At 40.3% G+C, this 21,309-nt stretch overlaps 1 protein-coding gene across 6 annotated transcripts in view; it reads right to left on the bottom strand.

The window, feature by feature from the left end:
• Positions 1-21,309, bottom strand: part of BLVRA (biliverdin reductase A) — a 77,517-nt gene that overhangs the window by 27,318 nt on the left and 28,890 nt on the right. For 3 of the 6 annotated variants that reach the window (XM_026006660.2, XM_072760072.1, XM_072760073.1), the window contains exon 2: positions 20,992-21,024. In XM_026006660.2, the coding sequence (XP_025862445.2) occupies positions 20,992-21,003 (12 nt within the window). In that variant the 5' untranslated portion in view covers positions 21,004-21,024. Of the gene's footprint in view, positions 1-11,703; positions 11,734-17,864; positions 17,917-20,991; positions 21,025-21,309 lie in introns of all 6 variants that reach the window. The other 3 variants (XM_026006661.2, XM_072760074.1, XM_072760071.1) reach the window with 2 other exon arrangements.

Genomic DNA, 21,309 nt, shown 5'->3' with positions numbered 1-21,309 from the left:
TCATCAGAACCTGACCAAGCAGCCTGATCTCAGACTTGTACCCTCCAGAACTGTAAGAAATAAATTTCTATTCTTTTATAAGGCATCTGGTTTGTGGTACTTTATCTGCTGTATCATAGTAGCCCAACTAAGACACCAACAAAAGAGAGAAAAATACCGAAGTTGAAGTTCTTTAAAAAAAAAATTATGCTGTACACCTGAAAATTAATATATTATTTTATGTCAATCATAACTCAATTAAAAAATACTTTAAGATGGAAAAAAAAGGCCTCTCTGCCCCTTGGTGTTCATGGAACAAAAACATAAAAAAAATTTTCATTCTCTACCCCAGCCCCTCATCCAAGTTATATTTCCCTCAGACTTTCCCATCTCTAAATGCCACCACCACCGACTCAGTTGCTCAGGTCCTTAAACTTGGGAGTTATCTTTGCCTTTTTTTCTCCATCCAATATTTGATATTCAATTCATCAACATTCATAAGCCTTCAATCTACTGCTGTCCATCTTCACTGCTGCCCCCCAATCCAAGTCACAATCTCATCACCTGGACTGTTCCAGTGGCCTTTGTAACTGGCTTCCCTGCTTTACTTTTTGTCCTGTTCTATTCCTCATAGAGCAGCAAGAATTATCGTTAGAATAAACATAACCAGGTATTATTATCTGCCCCTCCCCATCCACTTCCCAGTTTACAACTCTCTGGAGGCTACCTATTATACTCAGAATAAAAACCAAACCACTTGCTGTGGTCTACAAGGGCCTTTGTAATCTGGCCCCTGCCAATCTCCTTTAGTTCATCGCCTACCGCTCTCCCTCTCATCATACTGGCTGCCTTCCTACTCTTTTAGCAGGTCATGGTCATTTGCACTTTAGGGCCTTTGTATATATGACTTACTCCAGAAAGTGTCATGATCCAAGGACGTATTGTGGACAGACCCTGCTCTTTGAGATTTTAAAGAAGGAAGAGAGAAACAACTCAACACATGAATAAATATCAAGAGATAGTGAGCATTACCAGGATGCGTGGAGTAGGGTAAAGGGCATAGAGGGAGATTATGGGAGGAGGTGCCTTGCCTTTGAAAGGGTGGTGAGGGAAGGCCTCTCTGAGGAGGCAGCTTTGAACGAAGACCAGAATAAAATGAGAAGATGAGACACATAGTTATCTGGGGGCAAATGGGACAGAAGGCCTTCTTTCAAAGGCTTCAAGGGGGGCAGATACCTGCAGGGCTTAGAAATAGTGGACATGATCATAAAACATGCAACAATATAAGTCTTCTAATTAAATATGAAAGTCTTTACCAAAGACTTCTTTACCAAACATCGAGGCCTTCCAGTGTTGGCTCCAGTCTACTTTTTCTGGTCACCTCTCCCACTGTGTATCTTTAGACTTTGGACTTTCCAAAGTACTGGAAAGTTTGTAAAACTCTGTATGTTTTCTATCTTTAAGTCTTTGCAAATCTTGTGTCCCTTGAGCTCCTCCCTACTGCCCACCTGGACACCTTCAAAGCTTTCAAGACTTGGACATCTTCATAAGATGCCCTTCCTTATCCTATTGGTTATTTTTTACATTTAATAAAATCCACCCATTTGTACATTTCTGTGAGTTTTGATCAACACACAGTCATATTACTACCACAAATCAAGATACAAAACAGTCCCATCACCCTTCTCCAAAATTATCTATGCTCCTTTGTAGCCAATCCCTACTCCCACTCCAGGGAATCACTATTTGCTTACTGTCTCAATAGTTTTGTCTTTTCCAGAAAGTCATAGAAATGAAGTCATATGATATGTAGTCTTTTGAGTCTGGCTTGACTTTAGCACAACAAATTTTTTAAATCTATGTTGTTACATGTATCAATACTTTTTTTTTTAAAGATTTTATTTATTTATTTATTCATAAGAGACAGAGAGAGAGAGAGGGAGAGAGAGAGGCAGAGACACAGACAAAGGGAGAAGCAGGCTCCATGCAGGGAGCCCAATATGGAGACTCGATCCCGGGTCTCCAGGATCAGGCCCTGGGCTGAAGGTGGTGCTAAACCACTGAGCCACCCAGGCCGCCACTTACTTTTCTTTTTATTACTGAGTAGTAGGAGTCCATTATATGCATATACTGGTTTGTTTATCCATTTGGCAAATGAAGAACATTTCTGGTGCTCCCAGTTCGAATGAATTCATAATTCATTCCAGTATGAATAAAGCTGCTATAGTCAGTCATGGACTAGTTTTTGTGTAAACACAGTTCTTACTTAACTACAGTTTCCAGTCTGCAGCATGTCTTTTCATTTTCTTAAGAATGTCCTTTGAGGGGCAGCCTGGGAGGCTCAGCAGTTTAGTGCCACCTTCAGCCTGGGGCCTGATCCTGGAGACCCAGGAGAGAGTCCCCATATCGGGCTCCCTGCATGGAGCCTGCTTCTCCCTCTGCCTGTGTCTCTGCACATCCCCCCCCCCCCCCCCCGCCGTGTCTCTCATGAATAAATAAATAAATAAATAAATAAAATCTTAAAAAAAAGTCTTTTGAATGAATATCTTAATTTTGATGAAGTACAACTTATCAAAAAAAAGTTAATGTATCATTCTTCTGGCTAACACAAGGGCACAAAGATTTTTTCCTTATCCTTTATAGTCTAAGGTGTATAGTTTTAGTTACTTTATGTTCTGATTTAATTTTTATACATGATGTAAGGTAGGAATCAAGAGTTCTTAAAAAAATTTTTTTTAGGTAGAGAGGCAGCCTTTCAATTTCCACAGGCTGTATCAACTGCCTACAATGAGACAGACGTATGCCAGGCTTGTATGTAAATACTATTTAGACTTACACCAGCTCATGTGCCGTCTGCTCTGGAAGCAATGAACGGGTTTTTTTCCCCCCTCTTTGAATATGATATTCAATTATTCCAACAAAAATTTATTGAGAAAAACTATCCTTTTTCCACTGAAATGCTTTTGTACCTTTTTGGTAGATATTGTCTCAATTGTTATAGTTTTATAGCAAGTTTAAAATCAGTTACTGTCAACTTTCCAACTTTTTTCTTTTCCAAACTCTAGTTCTCCTGCCTTGATAGAAAAGTTTTAGAATCACCTTTTCAATTTCTACCAAAGAAAAAAAATCTGTCAGGATTCTGAATGGGATTACATTGAATCTATAGATTCGTTTGGGAAAAAACATCCTGGAAGAGTGAATCCATATTCATGAACATGGTATATATCCCATTTAGGTCTTCTTTGATTTCTTTCATTTTATCACTTTCAGTGTATGAATCTTGAACATATTTTGTTAAATTTATATCTAAGTACCTTATGATTTCAGTGCTATTGTAAATAGTATTCTTTTTTTAGTTTCTTCTAATTATTTGTTGCAAATAGATAATTGATTTTTGCATATTGATCTGGACCTCATAAACTTGCTGAACTCATTACTTCTAGCAGTTGACTTTTGTTTTTGAGATTCTCTCAGATTTTCTACATAGACCATAAGTCAGACCTAAATAGAGATGGTTTCACTTCTCCTTCTCAATCTGCAGTTCATTCACCTTTCTTGTCTTACTGCACTGGGTAGGTCTTCCACTATCATTTTGACTTGGATTAGTGACAGCAGACATTCGTGCCTACTTTCTTTCTTTCTTTTTTTTTTTTTTTTAAGATTTTATTTATTTATAGAGATGCAGAAAGAGAGAGAGGCAGAGACACAGGCAGAGGGAGAAGCAGGCTCCACGCAGAGAGCCTGACGTGGGACTTGATCCAGGGTCTCCAGGATCACGCCCTTGGCTGCAGGCGGCGCTAAACTGCTGTGCCACCAGGGCTGCCCTCTTGCCTACTTTCTAATCTTAGGGAGAAGACATTGGGTCTTTAACATGAAAAATGGTGTTAACTGTAGATTTTTTTCTAGATACCCTTTATCAAGATGTGAATATTTATATTTTGCCGAGATTCTTTTAACCATAAGTGTCTAATTTTATCAAATGCCTTTTCTGATTCTATTGATATAATCATAGATTTTTTTTCTTCTAAAACTCTATCAATTTAGTGATAACTTATTCCTAGGATAAACCTCACTTGGTCATAATATATTATCCTTTTTATTTACTGATTCCATTTGCTAAAATCTCATTAAGTACGTTTGCATTTATGCTCATGAGAGTTACTGGTCCATAATTTTCTTATAATGTGTAATGATTTCTAGGATGACTGATTTTATAAAAGCATTGCCTTTTATAATGCCTGTATAAAATATATCACTGTTAATTCCACTAAAGAACTGTCTTTTTTTTTTATGGTATTAACTCCAATAGATGGAACACATGCCTTAAAATAGGTGTCCTTTATCCAAAAACATTAAGATCACTGCTAAGTTCCTTGGCTTATGGCTAGATAAGAAGCTACTAGCACATTTAAGTAAATGACATTCTTCATGAAAAACTATGAGATCATCCATTTAAAACTCTCAGAATAATTCATAGAAAGTATATTAAATTACACATTGGATGAGCTACTAACTATAGATATTTACATGTGAAGCAGCTCTTTTAAGAAATAAGACCCATAAATATGTCTTTCTTGGTATAATATACATAATTGGATAAAATGTGGAAGACCAATGTTGTTACACTATGTTCTCTTAAAATCTTTAAAAATCACACAATCATTAATCCATTTGTGCTTACAATATTCATATGTACAAGCTTAAATTTTAAAACAATCTCTGTACATAATAAAAGGGTTACATATATGTTTATATATGTTAATATATGTGTTAACATATATAACTGCACTATTGTTTAAAACACTTTCCTAAAGTCAAACCCTCCTCTTCAGGTGCAATAACTTTTCATGCCTAACTGCTGACGTGTGGAAGCCCCTCTGGATATTAGTGAAGTACAGAAGGCAGTGATAAAAAACCCACCTAAAGCCATTATTCCAGGTTTTTGAACAGCTTCACCTGCACCTTCCCCACCTTCACCATCAAGCCCATCATCCATAAAATGATCCATTTCTTCGCATTAAACTTGTTTCCCATCATTGTTAACTCTATGTTATATGGAGCCAGCTGCTGACCTCTTTCTTGCCTAACAGGAAATCATCCAACTTGCTGTACATAAACTAGTAACATGGCTTCCATTACCATGATAAACTGACAAAAGGAAGAAAAGAAATACACAGTGCTAAAGAGAACTAGCCAGCCTCCCGTGACATACTCTTCATTTAGCACTGGCCCTCACCACACATTCATTTGAACATTCGCATCCATGGGTCAATTTTCCTTAATCACCAAGTTTGGAGCTCGTAAGGATTACTCCTCGGGAACATGTGCCAAATTTAAAGACTGTGAAGGAGTAGGCCGAGCTGGGCTGGCATCTGATGTGCCCTGAGCTAAAACCACGGCTTGCTATTGCACATAATAGCACGTGATACTAAGGAGCATAGATGTTTGCCACCATAGCATCCCGCAATGGGCTAAAAGCAGAACAGACTGGGAATCTAGGTTGCAATAGCTCGCCCAAGACACTAGGTGTCTTCATTTCTTTGAGGTACAGGTGGTAACTGGGATCCATTTGTGCTTGTAGAAGCATAACACTGTCTGAATCCTTCCAAGGAAGTACTGGCAGCTCTAAACAAGGTTTATTTATTTTACACACTCCCACAAAAAGCACATACTATATTATTCCATTTATATAAAATTCTGGACAGTGCAAAATAATCTATAATGAAAAAAGGCGGATTTCTTTTTTTAAGATTTTATTTATTCATGAGAGACACACAGAGAGAGACAGAGAGAGACAGAGACAGAGATAGAGGGAGGAGCAGGCTCCACATGAGGAGCCCGATGCGGGACTCTATCCCGGGACCCCGGGATCATGCCCTGAGCCGAAGGCAGATGCTCAATCCCTGAGCCACCCAGGCGTCCCAACAGAAGGCAGATTTGAGGTCACCTGCCTAGTTGACAGGAGGTGAGAGAGATGAAAGGAGAGAGTACAAAGGAAAATGGAGAAGCTTCTGCAGGTGACGGATAACCTCACTATTTTGGTTGTTAGGCTGGATTCACAGGTGCATACATACATCAAAACTTATCAAACTGCATTTTGAATATATGCAGTGTATTATATATCAAGTATACCTTAATAAAGGTTATTTTTTAAAGGAGTATCTGATATCTTAACACATGCTTCTTAAAGTTTCCCACTGAAGTTTTATTCTTTACAATAAAAGAATTAAAACTCTCATGGGTCTGGGACTATAAGCCACAGCAGCCAACTACAAAAACCACATTTAAATCTCACAGTATATCTTTAAAATTTGTACACATTACTTGCTAGTCCATAAATGTCAGTGTTTGTTTTAATATAAACATATTGTTTGATGTTAATTACCAGTTAAACTGTATAACATTTTCCCCCACAAATTTTCAGGTTAAATAGATACCATAAGAAGATGTACTGTTTTCTTTGTTGGCATCACTTGCAACTAAGAGGAGTATACAAACTTTTCAGCAGCACAATTGAAAAGTCTGGATGCTTTTATGGTCTTTCTGTACTGTTTCTGCCCCTGCACTCTTCTTTTTACCTGCTTATAATTACTACAAAACTGAGAAAAAATACATATACATATTTGCCCATATTACATGCTACTTTCCTCTTTTAAGGAAGTAACACCTAAGAATTCCAACTATTTGTCATTTAATCAATTTGAAAGAAAAAAAATACACTAGACTCTTCATTTACCCAGGAAGGGGGCACTTTTGGTTCTGAACAACTGAATCTTCTAGATATTCCAGAAAATCTTTTTTGTTGTTGTTGTTTACTTTTCACTGGATTAGACAATGCCGATGGGTTACAATTATGAACTTCAATTTTTATTATATAGTCCCATGGCTGTTGAGAAAGGTGGAGATAATCTGCATGTCAGTGGCCCCAACCAAGTCTCCCAGGCCTATAGGCTCATCTGTTTGCTACAGCCTGTTGAGTGTTTGCAAAACTTGTAAGCAGAACATTTGACAAATGAATCTGATTATTCGAGCTTGCATTTTCATGATCAACTATTTGTAATTTTATGATGCTTTTTAGGTAAGTGTTTTTTGTTGTTGTTACTGTTTTTAAAAGACTATTAATTTAGAGAGCAAGCAAGCGAGCAAGAGAGTAGGCGGTGGCCTTTAGCTCCCAGAAGACTCCTTCAGTTCCCTGACAAATGTCCCTCTCCAAAGGCAGTTCACATCATAGCCACCTGCTTCTTCAATCCAGCAGAATTTCTCTCAGTAGAAAGGTTTTAAGTTAAAAACAGATGCAATTTATATAAAAGGCATAGTAGGGATATATAAACATGCAAGTTGCCTATCCTTTTTTAAATTAAGACACTTGATACACCGACTTTATTATAAATCTTCATTTTGGAAAATATGGTCAATATAGGCCACTTATTAGACTTTCTCCAGCTGAAAATAAGTGTTTGAAAGGTGAAAATTAAGTGAAAGCAGTTATATTAGTGATATTTATCATGATTTTTCAATTAAATACTCTGTAAGACCTTCATCTAAACCCAAGGTGATTTTTCTAAAAATTTTATTTATTTATTTATTTATTTATTTATTTATTTATTTATTTATTTATTTATTTATTTATGACAGAGAGAGAGAGAGAGAGAGAGAGAGAGAGAGAGAGAGAGAGAACGACCGAACTCACAAGGGGCAGGGAGGGGCAGAGGGAGGCCCATGTGGGACTCCATCCTGGGGCTTTGGGTTCATGACCTGAGCTGAAGGCAAGATGCTCAACACACTAAGCCACCCAGGTGCCCCTAAAACCCAAGATAAGTTTAAGATGTAGGCAGCTCAGTTACCCTTTTTTGTAGGTGAGCTGGTGATAGAGAGGAACCTTATGGCACTGCATTGGGTGATGGAAATCCATAATCACGTGAGCAACTTGGGCAGTGTTCTGAAGGAAACTGAGCTTGTTCAAGCCGGCCTGGTACCCACAGTGCTCTCTTGCATGCTGCACAGTTCTACTCAAGCCTAGAGCCAGCCTGCTCAGCACTGTGTCATAGGGCCCCACGTAGAAGAGGATGAACGAGGATGGGAAGGAGACAGGAGACATAGTGTCATCAGGTGGCTTAGCTGTGGGCTAGATCCCATCAGTGTGGGCTTCAGAAGCCTCTCTCCAGCATCTCCTTCTACTGCCCATCCCTGGGCCCGGGGAGGTTCCTGGTAGCAATCTGAGCACCTGGGTTAACCTGTTCATTCACATGCTCTCTTCCTCCTCAGCTGCCTGGACCTCTTCTACCCATGTGCCTGCTATCAAGTTCCGTTTCTTCTAAAAGAGCTTAAATTGACTCAAGTAATAAGCCTTTACCATCTAAACTGTTGAACTCCTAGCCATAAGGGTATTCGTAAGGTTCTCTTATATCCTTTTAATATTTATGGAATCTGTAGCAGTGTTCTCTCTTTCATTTCTGATGAAAGAGATTTGGTAACCGAGGGCTTTTCTTTTTCCAGAGCTAGGTTAGAGGTTTATCAATTCTAATGACTTCAAAAAACAGTTTTTGCTTTTCCTGATTTTCCCAAATGTTTTTTTGTTTCCTATTATACTGATTTCTGTTCTTATCCTTTATTATTTCAGATTTTCTGCTTATTTTGGATTTAATATGCTTTCTTCTTTTCACTTGGATAGTAGAAGTTTAGGTCCTGATTTGAAACTCTTCTTTTCAAAAATAAGTATTTAGTACTATAAATTTCCCTGTGATGACAATCGTGCATCCCACAAGTTGTGAAGTGTTACACTTTAATTTTCATTCAGTCTAATCTTCCTTTTGGTTAGTTCTTTGGTCAATGGATTATTTGTAAATGTGTTATTTGGATTACAAATGTTGAGGAGTTTTCCAGGTATTTTTCCATTATGGGTCTCTCACTCAGTTCCACTACAGTCAGAAAACATTCTTTAAATGAAAAAACAAAAAAAAAAAAAAAAAAAGGAAAGAAAAAAAACCCTTTAAATTATTTGAATAAAATAAATAAATAAAATGATTTGAATCATCAAAAAATTTTTGAAACATGCTTTATGATCCAGAATGTGATCTATCCTAATAAATGTTTTAGGCAGACTTTAATGTCTGTTTTACTGATTTTGGGTGAACCATTCCCCAAGTCTTTTTTTTTTTCCATTCCCCAAGTCTTTAAGGTGAAGTTGGCTGATAATGTTCAAGTCTTCTATATCCTTACCAATTTTCTACTTATTCTACCAATTACTGAGAAGTACCAAATATAATTGTCAATTTGGATATTTTTCTTTTCAGTTCTATCGATTTTTGACTCATATTTTAAAGTTCCATTATTAGGTACACAAATGTTTAAATTGGTTGTCTTCTTGATTAATTGATCCCTCCATCACTCTGAAAGGACAATTTTATTCCTGGTAATATTCTTTGCCCTGAAATTTATTTTATCTGATTCTAACAATCCACTCCTCATTTCTGCTGATTAGGGTAAGCATAGTACATTTTTCCCAACCTTTTATGTTTACCCTTTGTGTGTTTTTATATCTAAAGTGAGCTTCTTGTAAGCAGCCTGTAGTCAGGTCTTAACCTAACAGGTTTTGCTTTTCAGTGAGGTATTTACATAATTTACATTATAATTACTGGTATGGTTGGGTTTCAATCCAACATCTTGTTTGTCTTTGTCTTCTATTTGTCCAATCTGTTCTCTCCCTTTTTTTCTGCTTTCTTTTAGGTTAATAGAGTACTTCTTATGATTCCATTTTACCTCATTTGTTGGCTAAAGCTGTAATTTCTCTTCAGGAGTTATTTTAAGGCTTTTATGTTATATATATTTTATCTATCACAGCTACTTTAAAGTAATACACTATTTCACATGTAAGACTTTATATTACTGTTGTTAACACCATTTACTTCTATTTTTTAAATATTTATTCATTTACTTATTTAAAGAGTATAGGCATGAGCTGGGGAAAGGGCAGAAGGAGAGGGAGCATCTCAAAGAGACTCCATGCGGAACCACAAGGGACTGGATCCCAGGACCCCGAGATCATGACCTGAGCTGAAATCAAGAGTTGGACACTCAACTGACTGAGCCACCCAGGTGACCCACTTCCATTTTTTTTAAATCCCACACAGTACCAGTGAAGAATAAGTCATTAAAAAAAAGAAAACATTCCAGGATGCCCAGGTGGCACAGTCAGTGAAGGCTCCGACTCCTGATTTTGGCTCAGGTCATGATCTCAGGGTCCTGAGATCCAGCCCTATGTCAGGGTCTGCGCTCAGAGTGGAGTCTGCTTAAGACTCTCTCTCTCCCTCTCCCTCTGCCCCTCCCTGTCATGCTCCCTCCCTCTCTCTAAAATAAATAAATAAATCTTAAAAACAACAACAACAACAACATTCTAAGTGTTCTAAGCATAGAATTTTAATACAGGCAATTTAGAGGCTTATATAACCATTGCAACCACTGGAGAGCTAAAGCCAGAGAAGCCATCACTGACCATCTCCCTGTTGTACTGGAGCAAGTGATTCTCAGAGCTTGCCTGGAAGCCAAGATGTCTGGAAAGTGTCTGTAGTCTACTTTAGCCTGCAGTTCAGGAGAAACTGAGTCAGAGAAGCTTGACTGGCTGCTATTGCTAAACCACACACCAATCTGGGCTCACTTCACCCCTGACTAACACATTTGACTACAGTTGGGCCCTGTGGAAAATAGTCTTTCTTCTGCCTTCCAAATCTCCTGAGAGTGCCTGTAACTAGCCAACTTCACATACAGAGGGGGACTTTGGGAAATGTCGTTTGGAAATACTACTTTTCAGAAAACAAGCAGGAATTTAAGCTTCCCATGAGCTTCCAAAGAGCCATGGGGTTAAGAAACCTCCATCATCTGGAATAAAGCCAAATTGCTTTCTTCATTTCAAAATTTAATGATACACACAAACTTGTATATATGACCTGGCTTGCACAGTGTCACAATGAATGAACAAGCACTTTAGAGTTTGATTTAGACAACATTGCCTTGCAAAACTGTCACAGAGGGCCCAAATACTCATATCTTAACAGCTGAGTTCCTCTTTAAAAAAGGACTTTATTTTTTGAGGAAAATAACTCGACCATTATACCTGAGCCTCTTCATATTACATGACGCCTGTTTAAGTCATGTTCTGAAAGGAAACTGCAAATCAAAGACATAAGGACTTCTGGTTTCCCATTTGACATGTAAGGAGCTGAAAAGTTGCCATGCTATTCTAACAACAATGAAAAAGCTAAACAGACTGAAAAATCAACACTTCTTCTAGGATCCTTAAAATATAGGTCAAACCACTATCCCCAAGATTGGAAAAACAGGCAAATGGAGAGAATAACAACTGACTAAGAGCACAGACCCATGAGTGGAAACCACCACAGGAACCAGTACCACGGTAAGGAGGGCATGAACTGTAATGATGAATTGCTGGAGGCTGAGTACAGACAATTCTGAGAGTTAAAAAGTCCAGGAGGACCCAGTCATAGGGGGACTACCTCAGTTTTGTGGAATTTTAATCAAGTTCACGCAATATATATTGGAAACATTTTCCCTTGTGCGTCCAGGAAGAGGAGAGAAAGAGAACCATTTTTGAAACATGCCAGAGCACTCTGTTCTTAACAGGGCCTGTCCTCAGGGAAAAGCACCCAGAGTCTAATTTGCTGGATTACTGTCAGAGCCGGACTGATTTCAGGGAAGGGAAATACCCACCTCTAGCCCACTCAAGCTATCTTCTCCCACCTAAAAAACAAAAACAAAACAAAACAAAAACAAACAAAAACAAAAAAACAAAACTGAGCAACATTTGTAGAGTTCACAGTTCAGAGGCACAGACTCACGAACAGACCTACTCATCAGACTGTAGCATGCTCGCCCACAACCCTCCCTCACCACATCACTAAAGGCCTGCTTTATAGCAGTTCCTCTTACACAGTCCCTCCTGTGTGGATATCAAGAAAAATTTGAGAAGACATACCAAAAGGCAAAGAAAGAAAGAAAAGGAAGAGAAGACAGGAAGAAAGAAAGAACGAACCACAGTCTGAAGAGAAAGAGCAAGCATCAGAACCAGGCATGGTAGAGGGGTTGGAATCACCAGGATGATAATTTAAAACAAGTATGATGAGTATGCTAAGGACTGTACCAGATGAAGCAGACAGTATGCAGGAACAGATGGGCAGGAGTCACAGAAGTCCTAAGAAAGAACCAAAAAAAAAAAAAAAAAGCTAGAAATCAGAGATGTTTAATCGAAATGAAGAAGGGCTTTCACGGGCTTCTGAGTAGACTGGACTGAGCTGAGGAAAGCATCCCCGAGCTCAGGAATATCTCAATAGTAACCTCCAAAACTGAAAAGGAAAGAGAACAGAGACTGAAGAAATCACAACAGACTGTGCAAGGGCTGTCAGGCAGCTGCAGGAGGCGAGACACCAGCAGGACAAGAAGCCAGAGGAGGTAACACTTTGCCTACAGAGAAACAAAGACAAGAATTCCACGCTGCTTCCCCTCAGAAACCATGCAAGCAGAGAGAGGAGAGTGAACTATTTAAGGTGTTGAGAGGCAAACTTACAAACCTCGATTTCTGTTCCCTGTCGAGTGATCCTTCAAAAGTGAAGAGGAAATAGAGTTCTTGGGCAAAAAAAAAAGAAAAAAAATCAAGGGGATTTGTTGCCATTACACTGTCTTGCAAGAAGCGTTGAAAGAAGTTCTTTAGAGACCAAGAAAATAATAAAGGCAGACATCCAGGTCTACATAAAGAAAGGAAGAGCACCAACAAGGATTAAGTGAAGGTAAAATTATAACCTTTTCTTACTAATTCATCTAACTGATAACAATTTGTTCAAAATAGTAACAGCAACAATATTTAATTATGCATGTTTATACATATGTATCTTATGAATTTATATGCTTATGTATGCTTACATAAAAGTGAAATAAATGACCCAAAGCACGAGAAGAAATAGGAGTATTTTGTTAAAATACACCTTGTGAAGTGGTATAGTTGTTATTTGAAAGTGGACTTTGATTAGCTGTAAATATATATTACAAACTCTAGGGCAACCACAACAAAAGGTTAAAAAGAAGTATAACCAATATGCTAAGAGAGGAGAGTAAATGGAATCATAAAATGCTCAAATTAAAGCCAGGAAAAGGGGATGCCTGGGTGGCTCAGAGGTTTGGTGCCTGCCTTTGGTCCAGGGCATGATCCTGGAGCCCCGGGATCGAGTTCCGTGTCGGGGTCCTGGCATGGAGCCTGCTTCTCCTTCTGCCTGTGTCTCTGCCGCCCCCTCTCTTTCTATGTCTATCATGAATAAATAAATAAAATATTAAAAAAAAAAAAACAGGAAAAGAGTGGAAGACAAAAATGGGAGCAAAGAACAAGGGCAACGAATAGAAAATAGCAAGAAATATGAATCCAACTATATAACTTTGAACGTTTATGGTCAAAATGCATCAATTAAAAAGACAAAGACCGTCTCAGTGGATCAAAAAACAACACCCAATGATATACAGTTTACAAGAAATCCACTAAAATATAAAGACACATACAGATTAAAAGTAAATTGCTGGAGACAAATATACCATGTTAATATTAATCTAAAATACAAAAGTGACTACAGTAATTTCAAGAAGGGCATTACATAATATTGGGATCCAATAATATTAACTCTTCACATATATGTGCCTAACGAGAGCATCAAACTACGTGAGGCAAGACCCAATAGATGTGCAAGGAGAAAAAGATGAATCCAGTATCATAGTTGGAAATTTCATCACCCCTCTGTCAAAAGTAGACAGATCCGGCAGGCTAAGAGCAGTAAGAACACAGCTGAACTCGACAACACCATGAGTCCACTGGGTAACACTGGCATCTATGGACTATTTTCACAACAGTAGAATACACATTCTTCTCAAGCTCACATGGAACATTCAGCAAGACAGACCACGTTCTGGACCACGAAACACACTTCAAAAATTTAAAAGAACAAAAGTGATGCAATGTCTGCTCTGAGACCAAAATGGAATTATACTAGAAATCAACAATAGAAAGATAACTGGAAAATCCACAGATCCTGGTGGCTAAAACTCTGGGGGTCAGAATCAGCAGAAGGCTGAGGAAAGGGCAAGAAAGAGGAGCAGAAAGGGGAACAGTACACATGGGTTATGAAAAGGCTGAAGAATACAGAGAAAGGAGCCAAGGAGGGGAGGGCCATGAGTTTCTAGAAGCCAGGATGTCTAAAACTCCATATTTAGTTATTTGCTTTGCTATCTCAAACCTTTGGGAAAATGCTCCAGAAGTAAAGGAACAGGAGCAGTTTTAAGACAGCAGTAAAAGGACACACACACATAAGGGACGGCAAAGTGACTCAAAAACTAATTCAGGGTCAAATCATTGTTACCAGATGAGCTTGCTCCCCCTTTTGGACTCAGAGAAGCTGGTGTCTGGAACTCCAGATCTGATCACAGAATTCAAAGGAAGTTAGGATTAAGAGAACACATTCTGTCAACTTAGAAAAAAACTGTTTTGAGATGAAAAGGGTAAAAGAAAACATAAGGGGGTGGCTCAGTCAGTTAAGCATCTGACCCTTGATTTAGGCTCAGGTCGATCTCAGGGTCATGGGGTCGAGCCCCATGTTGGGCTCTGTGCTGAATGTGGAGCCTGCTTAAGATTCTCTCTCTCTCTCTCTCTCTCTCTCTCTCTCCCCTTCTCTCTCTACACGGCCCCCTCTCTCCCTCTGTAAAAATAAAATAAAATCATTTTGGAGGAATCTCATGAGGGCAAGTACTGGACCACCACTCTGGGAGGGGGAAAGGAAATTCCAAATAATCAGTAAACATCCACTGTTTACAAGGATCAAGAAATTTGACAACACTTTGTTGAGCGTGAAAAACAGGTATAGTCATACATCGCAAGAGGGAGAGAAAAATGGGCAACTCTTGTGGAGAGCAACTCAGAAATACTTATGCAAATACTCTGTGCTTCAGGAAATCCATTTCTAAGAATATATCCTATAGAGATACACAATAAGATGACTTGGGTTTATTGCTACCTTACTCATAATAGCAAAAAATTGAAAATAACATATACATTGTTACTAGCGGGTTGATTATCTGTTATGGTAGACCCTTAAAATGGAGTATTATACCACCATCGAAAAGAACAAGAAGTTCTTTATGTATTTAAAGGGATTGATCTGGGCAGCCCGGGTGGCTCAGTGGTTTAGTGCCACCTTCAGCCCAGGGTGTGATCCTGGGGTCCCTGGTTCTAGTCTCACGTTGGGCTCCCTGTGTGGAGCCTACTTCTCCCTCTGCCTGTGTCTTTGCCTCTCTCTCTCTCTCTCTGTCTCTCATGAATAAATAAATAAAATCTTAAAAAAAAAAAAGGGATTGATCTCCAAGACAGATTGTTGGGTAAGAAAAACAAGATACAAATCAGTGTAAGTTGTGCATTAGTCTGCGCAAAAAATGGAGGGGACAGCTGGCGAGAAAAAAAAAATGTTGTATATGTTTAGAATCTCTGAAAGGATAGCCAACAAACCAGTAACACTGTTTGCCTAGGAGCAAGAGACACAGAGTGGCTGGGAGGGAAGGGAACTTTTTAGGGTAATTTTATTTTTCTAAATTCTTTAAAGTTTTGAATCATGTGGATATATAATATATATAACAACAATGATATATATATCATTGTTATCCAAAATAAAAACACTTAAAATAGATACAAACATCCAAAGGATGCTCCAGGCAGATTAGAATTCTACAGCTGGTGGACTCTTTGGTGCATTCCCATTTCCCTTCCAGGAGGTCCCTCTACGGTGTCCAGAATCTTCTGCTCCCCATCTTGGGGACCTTCTGCCCCTCACTGCCTGGTCTACTGGCCCCCATCATCTAACTCCTCACACCTCCAGGCACTTGTAAGTGCTGCTTTCACTCACACTTTCTGGCCTCGCTATCACCTGGTTTCCACTACCATGACACTGTCCATCACAGACCACCTTTTTGTCGCTAAATCCAAGGGCTTTTTCTCAGCTGCACTCTCCTGGCCCTCAGCCATATTTAAAACTTGTCAGACCTTCCCTCCTTTCTTGGCTTCTCCCACCTCTTACTGAAGTTTTCTTTTCACACTTCACTGCTTTCCTTCTTTACCCTGCCCTTTGGATGTAGTTCCCAGTGGTCAATCCTTGTCCCTCTGTTTTTTTCTCTTCCCTGTATTTGGGGTGGGGGATCCCTTCATTCTTTTTTTTTTTTAATTTTTATTTATTTATGATAGTCACACACACACACACACACACAGAGAGAGAGAGAGAGAGAGGCAGAGACATGCAGAGGGAGAAGCAGGCTCCATGCACCAGGAGCCCGACATGGGATTCAATCCCAGGTCTCCAGGATCGCGCCCTGGGCCAAAGGCAGGCGCTAAACCGCTGCGCCACCCAGGGGGGATCCCTTCATTCTTAAGGTTTCTATGACCACCTGTATGCTGAGAACTCTAACACCTTGAGCTGTGAGCCACCCTTTCCTCCAAGCTCCAGTCCTAAGAAGAAATGCCAACTAGGCATTTCCAATTTTCGCCATCTCATTCTGACATTACGCTTTGTGCTAGGTGCCAACCATCCACCCCGCCTGACAGGCTGTGCTCTGACCTCTGGGCAAAGGCCAGTGGCTCCACAAATTCTATCAGTGACTCAGCTTGAAATCCTGGGAGTCATTCACATGTTCAACAAACTTCCTCTGAGATCGAAGGGCTAGCTGAGGCTGATGGTCCTTCACCCTTCCACTCCAGCCAGCTGCTGAGTCACAGCAAGTTTTCCTTGAAATTTTCTGTCGTATGATTTCCTTCCACTACATTTTCACTAGCCCATCCACTGGGTTGCATTACAAGATTCTGGATTGCATTACAAGATTACTCAACCGTTTCTGAACCATCTGATTTGCCTCACTAAATAACGACTGCCATTTGGTGAGAACAAAGTATGGAGGAGGCATCACTATAGCCATACTAATATAAATAAGACAGCTACATTTGATGTCAGAGAATGGAAGGTAACAAAAAACAAGATAAAGGGCAACGGGAATTACCGAGAGATATCACTTCTGAAGAGAAAGCTCAAGAAACTTTTCATGTAACTGAAATGACATATGAGCGCATGGATAAGATTAGCTGGATATCCAAAAGAAGAAAGGCATTCAGAGAGTCAAGAGATACTAGGGCTTGCATGACCATTCTGCCCCAATACCCCGTGACTTGAGTAAGTTACTTAACCCTCATTTTCCTCATCTACAAAACAGAGGCAACAATAGCATCTTGTTCATAGGTGTGTTGTTAGCATTAAATAAATGCACATCATGGGATACTGTGCAGCAGATTAACTCTGTTTATGTCTTGAAAACGTAGAGCTGAGTGGAAAAAATAAGAAAGAGAACAAGATATAAACTGTAATATGATACAATTACTGAAATTAAAAGTTATACTACACAGTGGTTGCCAGGGGTTCAGGGTGAGGGAGGCTGTGACAACAAAGGAACAACAACAGAAAGGAATATTTTGGAGTGAGGGTGTAAATCCTGACTGTGGTAATGGTTATACAAATCGATGCATGTGTTTTAATTCACAGAACTTGTGCACCAAAAAAAAAAAAAAATATATATATATATAAAATATTATTTTACCAAATGTAAAGGGTATTTGTAAAAAAAACAATAACATATATTTTCATAAGTACATGAAAACAAAAAGGTAACCATTTAATCCATTAGAATAACTGTTTTTGGAAGGGTGAGAATGAGGATGAAGATCAAAATGAATGAGAAAATAAATACAAGAGAGGAGCCCTGCACACACCAACAAAGACCACATGTCGCGAACAGGGGCTGAGGAGTACCTTCTCTGCTTGAGGCCTCCTCCTCTGCCCCCCAAGAGGGAGAGACAATGACCTAGAGGAGGGTAAGGAAAGGAGAGTAAGTACAGGAAGTGAGGAAGTGATGAGGAAGCAAAGTCAAGCAAGAAAAAGACAGACTTGGAAGACATGGTCCTGCTTCTCAGCCAATTCCATGAGTACAGGAGTATGTTATTTTTTTTTTTTACCATTAAAGCCATAAAGGCAAGTCTAGAGTCTGGGACAGTGTACTGTTCCATTTATGCTTTAGTGACTAAATCTAGAAAACAGAATTTCCAGCATGGATTGTGGGAAAGGAGTGGGGAGGATGTCAGGCTCCCAGGCCATGTATACAGACGGCAATAGCACCAATCCTGAGCAACCTATTGGGGCAGGTGAAAAGCAGCAGGTCCAGCGTGGGTTATGATGAGCAGGGGTGCTAAATGGAACCTCTTGGTAGAGAGCAGTGCGGCAGGCTTCCGGATGTGCAGACCTGGGGCCGGAGCAGGATCTGGTTGGACAAATCCATCTGAGACATTCCTAAGCAAACGACTGATGAAGACTGTGGGCTCAGGTGAGCAGCCCGGGACAACGGGTAGGGCGAGAGGTATCCCGGGAAACACAAGGTTTCGAGAAGTAGGCGGAAGAGAAACTTAAGAAAGAGGCTGAGAAGAAGTGAGCAGAGAGATAGGCAGAAACCCTGGGATGTCCTAGCAACACTGCGAGAACCTGGCCAATAGTGTCAAATGCTTCAAAAGGGAGGTTTCCACCAAATTTGGCAACATGGATGGTCCTGGTGCCTTTCAATGGCGAAGTTTTGGTGGAACAGTGAGAGCCGAGTCAGACTCCAGTGAGGCTGACATAAAAAGGGAAGTGAGAACGTGGTCACAGATGCTGAACAATGGGTGTTTGAGGCAGAAGAGAAGGGAAGATAGTTAAAGGAAAACCCAGGGTCTGACATGTTTTCAACGGTCGAGAGGAAAAAGTCATCAAAGAAGGAAGCGTCGAAAGACCATGAAAATCTGAGTGAGTCACAGGGGCCTTCACATTAAGGGGCCAGAGGCACCAGCAAGTGCTCAAAAGTAGGTCAGCTCTGAAATGGGGAAGGCTAAGGGATTGGGCAGTAGGGAGACCTACTTACAACTTTTGTCATTTTAGGGCTTTTGAGTTTTATCCTACGTATATGTACTGACATGATTACAAAAATATATTTTTTAAAATTATTATTTAAGATGAATTTCAGTAAGAAAGAGGCCTGGCTGCAGTAGGTTGAGAATGACTTGGAGAGAGGAAGAAAAATGGGAGAAATGACCTGTGGACATCTCTTTCAAGAAGCCTCCCTTTGAAAGACATGAAAAAAATAGGACTACGGTAGCTTGACAAAATATCATGTGTTGTTCTGTCCTAGAGAAAGTAAGAACTAAAGCATTTTGAGGAGGTGCCTGGGTGGCTCAGCTGGTTGAGCATCTGACACTTGGTTTCGGCTCAGATCCTGATCTCAGGGTCCTGGGATCAAGAACCGCATCGGGGGGCTCTGTGCTCAGTGGGGAGTCTGCTTCAAGATTCTCCCTTTCCCTCTGCCTCACCCCTCTCACTCATGCTCTATCTCTTTCTCTCTCTAAAATAAATAAATAAATCCTTAAAAAAATAAAATAAAGCATTTGGAAATATTCATGAGAAAGTCAGTAGAAATGCAGTTAACAATGCAGCTGGTAAAGGAAATCATTAGGGAGGCAGCGTGAGGTCTGAGGACGCAACAGAATTTGTAACTCAGAGTATGCACAGGAATTTCTAGGGACAACGGATGGGATAGGTCCACTCCCCTTTCTTCTTCCTATCTCCAGCCCAGGTGTGTGTGTGGGGTAGCTGCTTCAGGGTGGGCCTGATTAGTCTAAGCCAATTGGCAAAATCTTGGCCCTTCTTACCCAGGGGTGGGCATGTGACATAATTTTTGCCAATAAGACCTAAGGAGGCATCTGGTGAGTCTTCAAAAAAAAAAAAAAAAGAGGTTCCTACTTTCCAGAGAGAGCTGCAGGAAGCCTAGCTCCTTCTACTCAGAGTGAATGAGGAAGCATGTAACCCCAAGTGCTGCTGGCAGCCGTCCTATAACCACAAGGGGAACTATCTCTAGGAGAAAGCCAACATTTGAATGAAGAGCAGAGAGACAAAATGATCCTGGATCCTCAAGACTGCCGAGCTACTGGATCAACCAGCCCTGAAGTCTGACTCCATTTGGACTTCTAAGATTAAAAAAACACACTAAGTTGGGTTTTCCTATACTGACGGCCTGGAGCTCTGTCACTGATAAACATCCCTTTCACAGTAAGGTGAATGGGAAGGCAGGACTTGAGACAGAAGATGTCTGATGGTTCTAAGTTTTCTCTGTTAGGTAAAAAGTGGTCTAGATACTAAGAGTGAGGAGGGAGCAGGCAGGAAGGAGAAGACTGGACCTGGCCGTCCAGGGCAGAGGGAAAGAGGGCTCAGCCGTGCTGAGCACATGAGGGTCTGGAGACACCCACTAGCTGCAAACAGCATGAAGCTGTGGCACTCACCGGACACCACTGTCCTGGGTTTGGCATCGTGGATCAACAGGACAAGGAGATGAGCAGCTGGGGACATCAGCCCAAGAATGGTTGAAGAGATGGACACCTGGGGTTGGCTGGACTTGGAAAGGAGGAAAGGCAGGCAGGCGCCACTCCGTCAGAACAAAAGCCCAAAGTGACTAGAAATCTCAGCAGATCAAAGAACAAGGAGAGTAGAACTGAGAGCCTAGGAGACAATGCAGAGAAATGGCCCGGAAGCAGAGGTTAAGTGTCCCCAGGGTAACACAAAGCAGGGCTGAGGCCCAGCACCCCCACGGCCTGCTGCCGCTCCCGCCCAAGCCCTGCAGTGTTGTTTCAGGATTAACTGTAATAGATAAACTCTAATCTAACTGAAGCTGGGCAGACACAGGGCCTAATTCTTCTCATATCACCCAGAGCCATGTGCTTATCAGGCTGGAGGGGAAATGTTTTCAAGTTTGTGCTGATGCGTTTGAAAAAAGTTCCGTAGGGACAGAAGACACTGTGTGAAGGAGACATGAGGAGCACTGCAAGAAAAGCATGCCTTAAACCAGTCCTCGTAAAGAACTCACCTCTGCATTCATCTTGATCTCTTCCTTCAGTGGCTGTGAAGACAAAAGCAGAGGTCAGAACTCCAGACTCCACGCAGACACTCCCCTTGGCCACCCCACTTTATCCCACACTATTTTTTTTTTAAGATTTTATTTATTTATTTTAGAGAAAAAAAAGAGTGAGTTGGGAAAGGGGCAGAGAGAAGAGACAGAGAGAAAATCTCAAGCTTACTGCTGGGTACGGAGCTCGATCCCACAACACTGAGATCATAACTTGAGCCAAAGCCAAGAATCAGATGCTTAACCAAGTGAGACCCTCAGGCACCCCTCTCCCAAATG

This window comes from Vulpes vulpes, chromosome 5 (genome assembly GCF_048418805.1).
Source record: "Vulpes vulpes isolate BD-2025 chromosome 5, VulVul3, whole genome shotgun sequence".
Lineage (NCBI taxonomy): Eukaryota > Metazoa > Chordata > Mammalia > Carnivora > Canidae > Vulpes > Vulpes vulpes.
The sequence above is the reverse complement of the archived record's forward strand: the minus strand, read 5'-3'. Positions and strand labels throughout refer to the sequence as shown.